The sequence below is a fragment of the Monodelphis domestica genome, chromosome 5, assembly GCF_027887165.1.
Source record: "Monodelphis domestica isolate mMonDom1 chromosome 5, mMonDom1.pri, whole genome shotgun sequence".
Taxonomy (NCBI): domain Eukaryota; kingdom Metazoa; phylum Chordata; class Mammalia; order Didelphimorphia; family Didelphidae; genus Monodelphis; species Monodelphis domestica.
The window spans coordinates 211933795-211950497 of NC_077231.1; the positions used below are offsets into that span (position 1 = coordinate 211933795).

Consider the following 16703-nt stretch of genomic DNA (forward strand, 5'->3'; position numbering starts at 1 on the left):
AAGAATTTTGACTGGATGGTAGATATGAATGGAGTAAACTTCAAAAGAAGAAAGATTACTGAGAGATTAAAGTAGAGGGAGAACTTGGAAATGACAATAGGGAGCAAGGAGTATTACAATGACTCCACCTTGAATAGTGAGTTACCACATCTCAACAAGACCCAAAAGATGGAAGAAATGGGAAAAGAAAACAACTTAAGACAAGTGCAAACTTGTTACCAACAGAGCAGGCATTCTAGAGAGCAGAGTGGAAGGAGTTTATAACTTTAAATTAGGACATTATGTTGAAGAATATAGGAATAAGGGATCAGAGTGGGCAAATAGGGGATGGGAAGATGCAATTTTAATGATAGCAATCAGGTTGCAAAATCATTGGGATTGGAAGGATGTGATCTGGTAGGTTTGTTTAGATTGAGGAATGAGGAATTGAGGAAAGGTTTTGTCCTCAGAATGAAGTCATCTCAGGACTCCAATAAGATAATCAGTTGTGGTGAGCCAACAGAATGGCATTTCTCTGTTCCTAGTCACCAGGAGGACTGAGGGAAAGGTCAGATTTTGAGTTTGGTCCCCAAGTGATTCACCTTATTTGGCCCAGAGAAAAATTCGGTGGTGAGGTCATGGACACATTTTATCTTGCCCTGCCTTTTTAACTTTTTTAAGAATTGGATCACATCAACAAGGATCTTTCCTGATGGAAAAAAATCCCACTCTTCTCTTAATGTTCCTAACTGCTACAAGCTCATTTTCAGGGAATTGTTTTGAAACAAATGAACTAAAACACACAAGCACAACAAAGTAAAAACAAAATTTCTTCCTTACCCTATTTTTAGAGTGACTTCTGAGCAATGACATGAAACCCGGCGGGTCCTGATCTGCCAGGGCCAAGGCAAATCCAGGCAAGTTTTTGTCTTGAAAGATAGAAAGGGGTTTGTGTGAAGCTAGGAGATGGGTGTTACCAAGTTGCCTTATATTTTGAGGCCAGGCAGCTCTTAGCTTTGGGAGCTATTTTTTCATGTTCTCTGTCCTCTAGAAGCTTACTCAAAGCTGTTCTTCAAAAAAACTTAGAACTAGGCATTTTGTTTTTGGCATCCTCCCAATTCCTATTGTAGTGCCTCTTTTCTCCTTCCTGGCATCTCTTTCCTTTGCAGCTCACTGATAAATTAATGCCTCTAAAGTCAGGGACCAGGTGATGAATTTAAGAGGTGCAAAACAAATCATGGAAATATCTACTAAGGTTTGGAAATCTACACCAATAAAACTGCAAATCTTTTGAACTGTTGAAGGGACTATCTTTCATGGAGTATCCTTTCCAGAGAAAAACATTTATTAACTTGAATTACAGGATTTTTGGAGATAAAATGAGTTCCCCAGACTCAATTTCACATATCATGATAAGTGGAAGGGGGTGGTATTAGGAGAAGCCTCAGGTCACACATGTAGGAAGCTACCCATTCCTCACCTTCCTCCCATCTCGGTCTGATTTATAAGTCCAGCCCTGAGACTGGTCTTTTCCTCAGTCTAGAGGATATTGTCACTCCCATACAGTGCTATATCTGATACCAAAACACTGATTTTACCAGGATTCTTCTGTACAGAACAGATTGTCCCTGCTGGGGGTCTAAATTGATCCTAGGTGCTTGGAGGGCAGAGACAAAGTAGAGAAGCAGATGGATCTTAGTAAAAAGAAAGTTGGGCAATAAAATGCAGGGTCAAAAAGATATCACCTGAAACAGTGACTTCCTAGGAACAAAGGATTAATTCACAGTTATCTATTAGAATTCAAGTTAAACAGACTGGGAGAAGGTTGGGGTGGGAAGGTAGAAAAGGGGTGGCCAGGGCCTGTAGGCATCCTAGTGGGGAGAACTACAAATATCTATAATTTTTTGCCTTGAAAGGAAAAAAAATTAGTTCCTTACCAATGAAGATGCTTGGCACTAATAAGGAGCTCTCCAATACCAAGACCAACCAAACCCACACACCATTTCTAGTAGTAGAGGGGATCTGGGTGGGGAGGAAAGGCAAGTTTTCTGATGTTAGCAAGAACCCAAAAGATCCATGAAAATCCCTTTTAAAATGGCACAGATGCCTCTCATTTATGGTCTTCCTTTTCCAATAAAAAGAAATGCTACTCTGAAGAGACTGATTACTGGAAGTGTGAGTGGTTTCTCTAAAAACCACTCCAACTCTGTGGAAGAAATGGATTGGGGAGTGGAAGTGCCTGGGGGGAGGAAATGGGGGGAAGCAAGATAGTAGAAGAGGTGGCTGTGTTTCAGAAAGGCATCAATGATAAAAGGATTGACTGGTAACAGCCTAGATAATTACAGTGTGATATTCTATATCACTCACAAGTGTAGCCAAAGGGGTTGGGAGAGAAAAAACAAAACAAAACTTATCCACATGCTGAAAACATGATTGAAGCTAGCACATGCCATATGTTTGATTTCCACAAATATAGTTTATTTATTTATTTTATGGCTCCTCTAATATCCTGATTCATCAACACTTGAAACTCCCTAGACTCCAACTCCTGCCAATACTTGGGAGCTGCTGAAATCATCAGGGCAAAGCAGGCATCTTGGACATTGACTATGCTACTGGAAATGAACATAAATCAAACCCACTGGTGGTTCTGGGTGAAGCTAAAGAACAGGCAGAATTACACAATCCATTCTCTCTGGCCTGGTCATTCTGCATCTGCTCTGATGAAGTCCATGGTGCCCCTTAATAAAATGCTTGTTAAGCTACTTAATAATAATAATAATAATAATAACAATAGCAATAGCAATAATAATAATAGCTTACATTTACAACATTACACTTAAAGGTTTATAAAGCACTTTACATACATTATTTCATTTGATCCTCACAACAACCCTGTGAGGTAGGCAGTGCAGGAATTTTACAGATGAGGGAACAGAGGCCAGAAAGCTATTAAGGAACTTGCCATTCTCACACATCTATTAAGTGGCAGAGCCTACTTGATCAGCAGTCTTCAGACTCCAAGTAGAAGGTCTTTTCCCTGATACCACTATGTGGTAGGCCACCTAAAGGCACCCAGAAGCAGATTAAGACTCAAAGCATATTCCGTCCATCCAATTTATGGCCGGCAAGACTGTTCTCTGGCTTTCCTCATACTGATATATGAGAGAGAAGGGTATTGTGGGGTCAAAACAGAGAATAGGGGAAATCCTTAAAGCCAGTCTTTGCTGGAAATCTGCTTCTTTTTGCACAAAGTAATGAGTCTTCCACTGTTAGTCATGTCTAGTGATCACTGACATCCAAGATGGTGCAGGAATGATGGAGATCATTGCACTGGGTTGTCCTCTCACTTTACTCCTTCAAAAATCACTTGAGCCTCATCTTGTTTAACTCTATCACCCAAATGATGTAATATGGCATAGTGAATGTTAGTTCAGGAGCCAGGAAACATAGGTTCTAATTCCAGTCCTACTTATGTGGCTTATTAGTTAACTTCACCTCAATATCTTCATCTGTAAAAATTGGGGGGTTAGATAAGATAATGTCTAAGATCACTCCCAAGCTCTGAAAGTCCATGTGTTCAATTAAAATTCAGAGTAAAGATGTTCAAAAGTGACCTTTCTTCTTCCCTTCTCTCCAATTCCTACCAATACCACCCAGGGCCCAAGGAGATGATTTTTAAGAACCTGTTCAGGCCTAACAATCTCTGATTCTAAGATCTAAAATCAGACTTCTGATATTAGAATGCAGGAACTTAGGGCAATAAAGTAGGGTCAGGGGAAATACACCTGTGATCCCCAAATGTATCAGAACAGACAAAACAGGAATTCATTTGCAAGATAGAATAGGGAATGTTAATGATGCCAAATCCTGTTACCTGTTATTGGATTGGAGGTCCATGGATCATTTTGAGAATCCCTCTTAAGTATAAAGCATGCAATAATAGAATGGACAGATGGGACAAAAGAAGCAGAGAAAGAGCGATTACAGATGTAAATACAAAATGAAAACATTTTTCCTACAAAAATATCTTACAAGCTAGGGGGAAAAAATTAAGGAGAGCTTGTTACATTGTACAATTTAAAAGGCAATTTCCACTGCCTATTCATATGAGAAGGGGCAGAATTTTTTTTCTTTTATAAAAAGTTTATTTTAAATCATAAAAAAATAAAGTTGCAAAGGTCAATTAAAATAGGTCTCTTTGGATTAGAGGGGAAAAGGAGTCAAAGGCTCCCAAGGGAAAGCAAACAAATATGTACGTGCCAAAGTTATCTGCCCCACCAGTACAAGGAACTTCAAAATAGTCCTTATTGCACAGGTAAAATCAATAGAGCAGAAAGTCCAAGAAAAGTCAAAAGCAAGGGTCCAGAAAGGCAATGCTCAGGGTCCCTGGTCCCAGGGATAAGGCTTTAAACTTCCTGAATAAAGAAAGAGTGAAGGAGCCCTATTGCTGGGTCACAGGAGCCCAGATGAGTCTGCCTAGACAAAGACAAGAGTTTGGTGTTTTGTATCTGGAAGTTACAGGCGTAGGGGCTTTTCATGACCTGTAATTTTCTTACAGGCTTAGGGTTTTTAAAAAAGTTTTAAGAAAAAGAAAAAAGGAATGAAACTAGGGCTGGGAAGTAGGGGTAGGAGGAAGAGTGGGGAAGGGGCAAGATTTAAAGCCTCCCCCAACCTCTCAATGCCAAAGCTCAGTTCAAGTCTTTGGCTAAATTGAGGGGGAGGCATCTAATCTCTTCAGTTTGGCTGCCAGAGGGAAGCCTCAGAAAGCTAATAAATACTATTTACAACAAGGAGGAGTTTGGGAGGTAGAACTCTGAGTACATGGATGAGGGTTGGGGGGCTAATGGGGGAACCTATAAGCAACGACAAGGAGATCTGGAGGAGGATAAACATTCCCTAGGGTGTTTTACCTGGAGTCTTGAGAAGAAGAAAGGGATGGTGGTAAAGGAGAGCCCCAATGGGGAGAGCAGAAAGAGAACAGGTTGGAAAATGAAGGCTGATTTTCCTGGCAGTTCTTCTCTTAAAGTCTATTGGGGTTTCTTCTTGGTGACTTCAGTTTGACCTGCCACCCAGCTCTACCAAGGTTAAACACTGAGACAAACCAGACAGATGGTGGTCAGTCACCTCCCAAAAAGAGGTTCTCTTTGCCAAGACTAAGGACTCTACTCAAAGAGACTCATCTCCTCCTCTAACATTGATCTTGCCACAATTATGAGGGTTGGGGAACAATTTCTTGGCACTGTGGTTGGAAGGAGGCCCATGACCCACCCCCTGATCCTAACTCTAAAATAATTTTCTGTGGCAATGAGGGAAAGAGAAACACGGGGACGGTGGGGGAGGAGGGGGAATTTGAGAAGGAGATGAAGATCCCTCAGGATGTCTGAGGAAGTCTCTCAGCCTCTCTTCATGGCCCAAACTACCACTTTTCATCGCTTTGGTTGAAGTTGGTTGGTCGGGCTCTATTTGCGGGGCAAGGAGGAGGTGAGGAAGAGGTGGAGAAGCTCCTTAAAAAGTCGCATTGACTCTTCTGTCAATTTCAATGACTTTGAGGGTTTCATTTGCCTCCAGTTTGGAGCTGATCCTGTAAGGGGGAAATATATATATTTCTATATTAGTCATTACTTACTAACAGCTATAATTCCCTCCCCTGCCCTCTAGCACTCAAGGTTTGGCAGTTAACTTTGTGGACTAATCCAGGCATTTTCCCTGCTACTGTCATGTTTGAGGCTTTTCCCACTTTTTACTAGTCTCCCATCCACCCGCTTATACACTACATCTAGCACCTTCCTTCTGGCCCAAACATTTCTTTATCCAGTGATCTTCTGTTAAGAGTTTGAATCCAGGTACATTTGTTTACATATCTGTATCTAGAATAATACTCCTAGGGCACTAGATCTCCATCTGGAAAGTTCCATAGAGGCCATCTAGTCCCATCTCCTTGCTTTTACCATTAAAGGAAGCATATTTAAGGAGATTAAGTGGCCCAGGATGATAGGACAGAGAGCTAGAATGGAATCTAGAGGCCATCTAGTCCTACCCTTTTGTTTTATAGATGAGGAAATCAAGGCCCAGAAGTTGAGGCTGCCCAGAGGTTACACAACTAGTAAGATTCTGAGGCAGTATTTGAACCTAGGTCTTCCTGACTCCAAGCCCAGCTCTTTACCCATTGCACCATGTTGCCTTGCCCAAGGTCACATGGGTAATAACTGGCAGAAATCTAAGTTCCTCTCTCTTCAGAGTGATGTCCTTTCCACTGCCCTACTCTGCCTTAACTAGTAATGAAAATTAACCATACAGAATTATAGGTTTTAAGGCATTTTATAGTCACATTACTTAATTGGTTCTCACAACAACCCTGTGGGGTAAGGTAAGCAAGGCAGGAATTTTATCCCCATTTTACAGATGAAAAAAGATTAGTAAAGCCCAGAGAGACTTAAGGATATACCTAAGGTCACATGGCTAGTCAAAGAACATGAATTTGAGGCTGGTTCTGGCTGACTTCAAACTCAATGCTTCATTCACATTATGTGTATTCTCTCTCCTCTCTCCCACCCTGGTGTCTTATCTGTCTCTGTGTGTGTCTCTCTCCACTCTATTTCTCTCTCTTTTTTTTCTACTCTCCCTTCCCCTTCCATTCTCTCTCCTTTCTCTGTCTCTGTCTCTCTCTATCTCTGTCTCTCTCTCTCTCTCTCACACACACACACACACACACACGTTTTCTCATTCCTCATTTCCTCTCTATCTGCCACAGTGCCTTGCAAGTTTCCCACAAGGGCTTTTGATTGATTGTTATTGTAACTTGTATTAATTGCTTTAAAAACCACCAGCAAGTACAGGGTCCTGGAACATTTGTTTTATTGAGATGAGTCATATGAAATTAGCAGCATTCGTAGCATCCATTTGTTTTTTTTTAATCAGGAAAAAAGGTAAGTTCCAGCTTAGGCCAAACCAAATTCCAATGTAATTTGATATTAAAAAGTCAAGCTTTTAAGGTTTCAAAAAAAATATCCTGAAACTTCTTAAGCTGGAGGTTGACATATGCTGGGTATGTGGGCAGCTGAGTTCTCCATGTTCCAGCTCCCCACTGTTACTTAAGTAGCTACTAATGTGGAGGCCTCATTGCAGTCCTTGCTCCTATTCCCAACTCAGAGCAGCAAGTGACAGGCAACAGAGATCTCTGCAGCCTCAGTCCTGGCATCACTGAGCTAGAAAGGGGTCTAGGACAGCCATTGCCCATTAGTAGACAAGGAGAGCAGCAACAGGACCAGACTGAGCTCACATGGTCATCAGAGGTCACAAAATGATGTCTCCAGCTACACTCCAAGAAATGGTCTTGCGAACCCCAAAGTAATAGAAAATAAACCTGTTTCCATTCCACTCACCGATGCTGCCCAAGTTCCAACAGCACTGACTTCTCTAACCTCGTCTCATTTGATATCCTGAACTGAGTGACACTGGCCTCTTCAGCCCTGGGTCTTGGCTCCAACATGGATGTCTCAAGGATTGGGGGCCCTCTTTCTCTGTCTTCAAGGTCCCCTTGATCCCCAGGTAAAGCTAGGCTCTGAGCCTCCTCTAGTGGAAGAGGTTCTTCATAAATCAGCAGACTCCTGGATCTCACTAAGGATAGAAGGGAACAGAGACAAAAAATGACCAAAAGCACCACAGCCAAAGTCAATCTCACAATTCAGGTCTCCACAGGCAATAGAGAACTTGGGGCTGGATACTGTCCCCTTTTTCAAAAAATGGCAACTGCTATTCAAGACAGACCCTGAAATCCTAATGTTTTCTGTATGTACAAATTATATACTCCACTGAAAAGCAAAAAGCATATCAATACAGGGAGTTGTCAAACCAATACCTTCTTAATTCTTCTCCCCCATCGGTCTACTTCATCCTTGACTCTGGGGAGCACTGTGTAGATGGTAGTGAACAACCATGGATTTGGGGAAGACCAAACCCAGAGAGGTCAGGGCACCTCTATTCTATACTTCAAAGAGGAAAATAGGATAGAGAGATGACAATACAGTTATCAGGGCCATCTCTGTTGACCAAGGGACAAAGAGCTAAGGCTATATAAATTGCAGGTCAAGCATCCATCACTTTTAATTGATTAACAATATTTCCCTAAGACATCTGATTTTTCCTGTTAACTTCCCTTACAAATTTGTAGCAACATTCTCATGGTGAGTGGATAGAAGCAGTGATGGTGAAAATTTCCCAAAAGACCACTTAACATGTGTTGCTTAGCTGCTGCTCCTTCCTGTGGTAATCTTGTCATGGTGGTACAGCAGCACTCTTGCTTGCAGGGCTTTTGGTCACTTTTAGAGCTTAACAGCACTTTCTCTGACTCCAAGATCCTTTCCCTCACAATAAGTACATTTTTCTAGCCCCAGATCTTCTAATTTCACACTTGCATTTATGAGCACTTTGGTTTTTCTCCTTCTATTCTTTTTATGGTTATTTATAATGGCTAATATAACCAGGTTGGAATATCACATTTTACCAATAGATGTAACCACTTAATTCTAGGTAGGACTAATCTCATTAGTTGATGCAAAAGTGTTATAATTTTACTTTAAAAATTTCCATTCTTCTATTTCTATTTTCTTTGACAAAAAAATGCATTGTGCCAAGTGATGCATCTTGGTCCTCTGATGTGTTCTTAAACTCTGGTCATTCTAACATTCACTATATATTCAGAATAGGAAATTCCTTAAGACCCAAACTTCTTATTCTACAAAATGATTTTTTAATTTTGCTTTTAACTTTTCTGAATTTAAACTATTGCATATATTCAGTTTCTAATCAGAAAAACACCTGGAGGGGAGTTGGAGGAGGTTTGGGGGTCCCAAAACTAGGGATTTAAGAACAAGAAAAATGTGGGAACACTTACTCCTCCCCTTAGGACTTCTTTTCCTTTCAGTGTAAAACTGGATGAGCAGAAGCAAATCCTCTTTCTGATGGACTGGATTAGGTATTTTACTTGGTCTTTGATATGATACCCAAAAAATAAATTAATCATTTCTCCACTCAATAGGAAACTTTATTCTTCAACCTGTCTTTTAGTTCTACCACCCTTCATCTATGGTCTTCATACAGGAGATCCCTTAACTTATCATGCTTCTTCATTTTACCCATATTCTTGAGCCACTGTTCTTTCTATCTTCTCCCTATATTGTACCTAGCACCCTTTAAACCTGAGAACCTTACCATGTGCCCCAAATCTTCTTAGACTCCCATTTTAAGAATCTTTTCATGTGAAGGGGGGAGGGAGAAATACCTATTAACTTTAGGGCCTTCAGGTGGGAATTCCTCTTTCAAAGATCAAGGAAAAGAGGAAAGGTCCCCAGAATACCAGAAAATTCACATCATAGCTCAGGAAGGAGAGTTAAGGATTTGCCCATGGATACCCTCTAAGAAGAAAAGAAAAAGAATAAGTGGAAGGGGAAGGAAAAATGGGAAAGAGAAAAGAGGAAGGAAGAAAGCTAATAGGAAGTGGCACAGTATCTTCCCTTACCAATAGAGGCTGTGTATGACTCTGGAGTAGAATGCTGGCTTGGAAGTACCATCTTGGTAGCAGAGGGATAGGGACCATAGCTCTGAGAGAAGCTGCCAAACACAACAGCAAAACATAGCACAACGACCTGAATGAGAAGGAAAACATAGGGAGCTTATAATTATAAAAAGAAAATCCACAGAGCAAATTTTATGCATGGAGGAGGAAACGAGACTCATCTCCTTAGAACAAGATACTTAGATGCTAATAGGTTCGAGGTCAAAGATCAGACAATTAAACATGTACAGAAACAATAACAACCTTGAGGATGGTTTTCCCTCTTCTCTATCCGCTTAGTGTTGAGATAGTGCATGTGGAGGAAATTTAGACCGTAAGAGTAAGACAAGGAGAGTTTTTATGATTTTTTTTTAAAAGCCTTTACCCCTTGGGACTCACCATGAGACAAGTGCCTGTCTGAGTGCTGGCTGCTTTGCAAGAACGGGAAACTTTGCCCACAACCATAGACTGGAGCCTCTGTAGCTGTTGTAAGAGAGTTCTGTAGGGGTGACATGTAAGAAAAAGAACTGTAAAAGGAATTGCAAAGATAAGCAGGCACCCTTCCTGCTGTGCTTCAGGGAAATGATTGTTCCCTATGGTTTTGTGCCTGGTTTTTAACAAAGAATACATAGTGATTCTGACAAAGAAAACACAAAAACAACCTTCTTTCCTAAAAAGCAAGCTCTAGAAGAGCTAATACCTTCCAGCTCAGCTGCCACCCAGATATTGAGTTCTGGGAATAGGAATGAAGACCTAGCACCTATGTGCAACAGTTTATGATTCTGCAGGTAACATAAGACCAGCATGCAAATAACTATAACCCAAGGTAGTTGTGGATCATGATAATGGTCTAGGAAAACCTCAGCTATCCAGAGAGTCTTCTGTAATAGTTCCCTTTCTTGAGACAAAGGAGACACTCCTAGGCATATAGAAGCATGCAAACATGACCAGGACAGCCCAGAGTAGACATGCTTAGGGACTGATTCCTAGGCAGAAAGGCAAACTAAAACTGATGGGCAATATATGTTTTTTTTTTTTAAGTCAGCCTTTTTGTAGCAAATAGAAAGACGATATTGATCCATAATGGCTGTGAATATTGGTAGTAAGCAATAGACAGTGTCTGCAAAGAAAAGCCATCAATGATGACAGACCAGGGCTTCCTATACCTCAAAATTTTCCATGTATTTAGTTAGGAATATGTAGGGAAACAGCAACTCAGTATCATCCTTGCACCTCAGAAGACATAAGGCATCTCTACAGTAACTAATTCTATCATCTTTTTGTACTTTTAGATAAAGGTCATTCCAGACTGTTAGGTTTATCAAAGGATAACAAAACTATTATATATAAAGCCTACCCCTAGGGAGCTCAGGGACCCCCAGGGAATATATTCACCAAGTCAGCCTATGGACCAGGATGCTGCTCTGAATACAAGAAACTATTAAAGAAAAGATTTTGTGTGAAAGTTAATCCATGACACAGGGTCCATACAGGGCTTTCAATCTAACATAAAGATGCATTTTAAATGTTGCTCGTAACTGGAATTGTGTTAAAAGTCAAATATTAAAAGAAAGGCCTGTAGAAAACTGTGGCCTTGCTTTTATTTCTTCAAGCTGTCTATTTGCAGTCATCTTTTGATAAAAAAAATTAAAATGAGCTTTGGGGTAGCATAGTACTTAAAAAAAATTCCTTACTTTCTGACTTAGTGACAAGAAGGGCAAGGACAAGGCAAATGAGGTTTAGTGACTTGCCCAGAGTCAAATAGCTAGGAAGTTGTCTATGGCCAGCCTGGCTTTCTAACCATTGTGCTACCATGCTGCCTCAATATGGTACTTTTTACACAGTAGATATTTAAGAAACATTCATTGAATTGAATTGAGCTAAGTCCCTACCTTAAAACATTCTATAATTTATTTTTGATGTGGCAAATAGAGCTGTTCTTTCACACATAAAAAGCATGAGAGAGGAGTAGGTACACAAAGACAAAGATGTACCTAGTGGTCCTTCACAGTAGTGATGCCAAAATCAAAGACACTATTTTGGCTAATGATGATACATGTGAAGATAGTATGCATTTTCTGGAGGGAAGGAAAATCACTTGGGAGAAAGTTTCTCTAGTCTCTGACTCAGTAATTAATTTTGATGAAAGGCAGTCACATTACAGTGTTCCCGAGTTCACTAATTTTCCTTTCTGAGAAATGGGCAAATGAACAAAAAATAGCTGTTATCTGCAGGTTTTCAAGAAGTCAAGCACTAGGATCATTTCTGGAATTAGTGCCCATTCAAATCTATGAACACTTCACCACCTACATTTGCTTTTATAGTTACAATTCACCCTTGATGACAGATGTTCAAAATTATCTTGATTCATTAAAAAAAATTAAGTTTCATTTAGTGTCCTCTGCTTAAGATTATGCTGAAAAGGGAAAAATTTAGAAGGATCATAAACAAAAAGTGTTAAAGTAAAGTTCTAAAGAACTTAATGAATGCCCTTCTGAAAATCTTAGAGGCATGGTATTTACCACTGAAACAGAAAGCTTTTCAGGAAGCTGGGTGGTAAAGTGAATAGAACTCTAGGGCTTGAAGTCAGAAAGAACCAAGTTCAAATGTAGCCTCAGACATAGTGTGTGAACCTGAGCAAGTTACTTAACTTCATCTGCCTCGGTTTCCTAACCTGTATAATGTAAATAATAACAGTGCCTACTTCACAATGCTGTTTTGAGGATCAAATGAGATAATATTTATAAAGCACTCAGCACAGTGCCCGGCACATAGTAGGTGCTTAATAAATATTTGTTACCTCCTCCCTCCCACCCTTTAGTTCAGAGGTAGGAAAGATTTTTATTCATTTCCAAATCAGGAGGATCTAAGAAAGCTTCATAAATGAGATGTGATCAATATTTAGTAGGGAACTCAATGTTGAACATCTTTCCATACTTCAAAAGGCAACACAGAGCAATAAAAAGCTCCTTGAACTTAGGAATAGAAGTCTTGGCATTTGTATTCTGGCTCTGATTAAGGACTCTCATCCTGTCACATTCACATTTCAGAGCCCCAAAATCCAAACTCTGAAATGGAAAGCATGAACAAATAGCAATGCTTTCACTTTGGCCATGATCTGGAATAGGGCTCCATAGCACTAACAGAGCCTCAGTTTTCTCATCTGAGAAATGAGGAAATTAGACTAGTTGATATCCATGGTTCCTGCCAGCTCTAACCTTCTAATGATCTAAATCAATTTGAAATAACCCAAATGCTAACCAGTAATTCCCCCCAAATCCAATTACATAATCAAAATATTGATAATAATATGATAACCACTACACAAAATAATCTGAAAGCATCTGAAGAGAACTGACACTAAAAATAGCCTAATGAAATTTCATATATAAGGTAGCTTTGATAATCCACCCTCAAGAGACAATGTGCTTTTTAGTTGTTCTACTAGAAGGGCAGATGACTCTCCCTGCCAACCTCCACCCCGATCCCATTGAAAAAGGACATATGTTATTTAGGTGCCTATATGTAGCTGGGCTATAACCCAGGTTAAGCAGTTATATGGGAAGCAGAAACTCTAGCATTAGCATGATACACTCAAACAACCTTAGTGTTGACCAGCCCAAGAACAACTGCCTAAAGACTAGCCAAAATATCCCACTGATGACAACCTAATTCCCACTCTGATCTCATATAAGAACTGACCTTAGGCACTCAAAGACTAGAAGCATCATGGCATAATGGAATAAAAACCATTTTAGGGGAGGTAAAGATTTGAGTTCCAAGTCCTGTCTATGATACAAACTAGTTCTTTTACCAAAGACAAAGTATTTAATCCTTTCTGTGTTCTGAAAGAGTTTAAAAAACTCTCCAAAACTACAAGTTACTGACAAATTATCAGTCTTTGATGGTAAAGGGAGTTTTCATCCAGGGAGTTACCAACATTGAGGAAATCAGAGATCCAGGCAAAAATAAATAAAAACTAAACAAAACAATAATGCAGCATGGTATTAAAGGGAAAGCTCTGCTACTGGCAAATTTGAGCCTCCCATATAAGGATTTTACTGGCTAAATTCAAAGAAATTTGTTTATCAGAAGGCTGTCCAGCAAATGATGACTTTCTTCTTACCCTAGCAACTCATGAAGTTATCTATTAAGTTATGGAAGGGTTATCATCTATATTAGTGAAATAAATACCCAAACTGATGAAATCACAATCTTCTGAATTACTGAGGCATAATGACTACATAGATACCAAATATTAACTATAGCTTCATCATTACTACCACTACCCAACTGGATTTATTAATGCACATGTTAATAATAAACTCCATGTAAAGACTAATTTCTCAGGCAATCTCAAAGAATGATTAGTGTATGGAGTAGCAGAAAACACATTTATGCTTCAATATTTCTGTGTACTCAAAACCTAATCAATGTGTGTATTTCCTCCAACACTGCAAATTGTAACTTATCCATACTTTCTCCTCCCATGTGACTGTGATCCACATCTCAAAAATCCATTACAAAAGATTTGTCTAACAGGCTGGAGATCTTCCTTTAGGTCTTTAGAAATTGAACACAAGTCTGTTCAAGTCTCACCTTTGCTAACTGACTAGCCATCTCTTTTTCCAATGATATATTTCAGGGACCCTATCTAGAATCAAATTCTCATGCATCAGGTTCCATCTTAAAATCTACTACAATCGGCACAATTATTTGCAGAGTGGTTATTAATAAATGTTTGTTGAATTGAATTGTTTGTCCATTACAAAAGCTTCTTAATCCAGTAATGGAGAGCTGCTGACCACATATCTTAAGTAAGTGTAGGATGATATAATTGTTTTGGTGATGCCACTAGAGTAGATATGTAATACCCTGAAGCTAAGAGATCCATGAGATTAGCCTGCCTGAGTGAAAGATTGAGGAATGGGAAAAGATCAGATAAAATGAACAAAATTATTTTTTAAAGTAAAGCTATTAAAAGCCAATTGTAGGGCAGACCAAATGGTGCATTTAAAGCTCAATATATACTTATTTTTCTTTATTATAGTATTGTTAATCATCAGCAATCATTACTAATTAAGGCTTAATGAATTCATGAGCTTCCGGAAGCATGGTCTTAATTTAGCATAAGGAACGCTCTCAGAACAATCCCAGCACGTGTTTTTCAAGCAGATTTTCCACAACTTGTTAAGGAGGGATGTCCAGCACTCTGTAGAAAATATGAATGCTGTTCCATGATGAGGTATAAAAGAAATAAATAAGTAGCTCTCCTTGTTTAGGTCCTTACAAAAGAGCAGTCAAAGCCAGCTGCCATTCTGGCTCAAAATAAAGTATTATCCAATATCTTGGGAGATGTTTCAAAAGAGATTTTGTAAAACATTCAAGATTAGAAAAAAAAATTGTGAGTTTTAATCCTATATTAAGTAATAGACATAGTACAGAACTTGATATGTTTTTCCTGGTTTATAGTTTGAGAAATCACTATGAATGCTGACCCATGGTTGCTTCTATTATATCAGCAATCTTTATCTATCAAAGACAATAAATATGGTTATTTCTTAATTATTAATTAAGGGCTTAAGGGACACTGGGAGGAAAAGAAAAAGAAGAAAGAGAAAACTGAAGAAAAAAGACCCAGAATTGAGCTGAAGGGTAAGAAGAGAGAGAAATAAGTCGATGAAATGAGGGAAAGGAAGCTGGGTGGCTACCAAGGTGCTCCAGGAAAATTTGTCACAAGAGCTACTAGCAAGAGGATCTTGATTCCAGTAAGCCCTGAAAGCAGGAAGAATTTCTGCAGTGTCCCCCAAGAGAATGTAGGATGTTTGCTGCCTCTTTCCTACAATCAAATAACTGTTAATCTATGCTCAGAGAACAGTTTAGAATCCCTCTTAGAAGAGAAGACAAAGGGCTTAAAGAGCAGTTTTCTATTTTCCAAGGAACTGGGGATAACAAAGTGTTCCATTAAAAAAAAAGTGATAGAAGAAAAGTTTCAATGTAGAAACAAAGAAGAATAAGAATCTGAAGAAAATATCATGAAGTGAGATAGTGGATGAAAGTAACAAAGGAGAGAAAGGGGGAAAAAGGACTACTGAACAATTGGAGCTAACCAACAGATAAAGACTGTGCCAAAAGGAGAGCTGGACCCTCTAAAGAGGCAGCTCTTTGTCCTTAAAACAGAAGATCCATAGGTGCCTACATGTAAAACATCATCTAAGAAAAATCAGAGGAAGAGGGGATAAGTAGTAAGTGTGAGAGCTTGCAAAAGAGTACGATGGCAGCCCTTTGACCTAATATCATTAATATCACTGAGGATTTGATGAAGCAACTAGAAATGTTGACCCTGCAGAACAGGAGACTTGGACGGAGGTCAGGAGGGTAAAGGACAATCATGAGAGCTCTCTTCAAATATTTGAAATATCATCATGTGAAAGAGGGACTAGATTTGTTCCATTTGGTCCCAGAGGACAGAATTAAGTATAGAAGTTGCCAAGTGGCAACCTCAAAGCATCTCACAATGGCTCTGGGCAAACCAATTTGTTTCTCAGTACTGTAGACAACTTTCAAAGGCTAGATAAGCACTGCCAAAAGGCACTCAGGTAAATTAAGTTTCCTCATCAAGGAATTTCCTTTGCTAATCATAGGTCCAATCCCTATCACTATCAGAACTCTCTGAAGTTCCATTAAATAAGGCATTTTTCTGAGGATGCTTACTCCATCTAAACCCTATCAATTGGTAGTAGACATTCCATTTAAAGACAATTGTTTGAAAAATGATGACCTTGTAAAGGCCCCCTAAAGGCCACATATCTAGTCTGTCACCACCAAAGCAGAAGAGTCCTCTGTGATCTCTTCAACAAGTGGTCATCCAGCTTCCTACACTTTCTCAGTCTAGCAATGGGGAATCCTCAATCTCCCTAACTCATGTGATTTTTGGACAGCTCTAATTGTTAGAAAGTTTTTCTTAAGTTAAGAGTGGAAATCTGTCTCCCACTCCCAATGCTACCAATATGTCCTAATTCTTTCCCTTAATTCTTTGGGGAGAAATGGAACAAATCTAATCCCTATTCCACAGAATAATTCTTCAAACATTTCAAAGCTAGGTATTGTGCCCAGAACTCAATTCTCCTCTGTGTTAAAAATTCCAAAGTCCCTCACTTTTTCTTCC

The 16703-nt window shown here is 39.3% G+C and overlaps 1 protein-coding gene across 2 annotated transcripts in view; it reads right to left on the minus strand.

Moving 5' to 3' along the window:
- Window positions 1–2435: 2435 nt before the first annotated feature.
- The window catches only part of CREB3L2 (cAMP responsive element binding protein 3 like 2), a 165325-nt gene continuing 151057 nt past the window's right edge, over window positions 2436–16703 (minus strand). For both annotated transcript variants that reach the window (XM_007504387.3, XM_001367794.4), the window contains exons 9-12: window positions 9935–10034; window positions 9500–9626; window positions 7365–7599; window positions 2436–5563 (exon numbers count right to left, since the gene is read on the minus strand). In XM_007504387.3, the coding sequence (XP_007504449.1) occupies window positions 5488–5563; window positions 7365–7599; window positions 9500–9626; window positions 9935–10034 (538 nt within the window). In that variant the 3' untranslated portion in view covers window positions 2436–5487. The remainder of the gene's footprint in view (window positions 5564–7364; window positions 7600–9499; window positions 9627–9934; window positions 10035–16703) is intronic.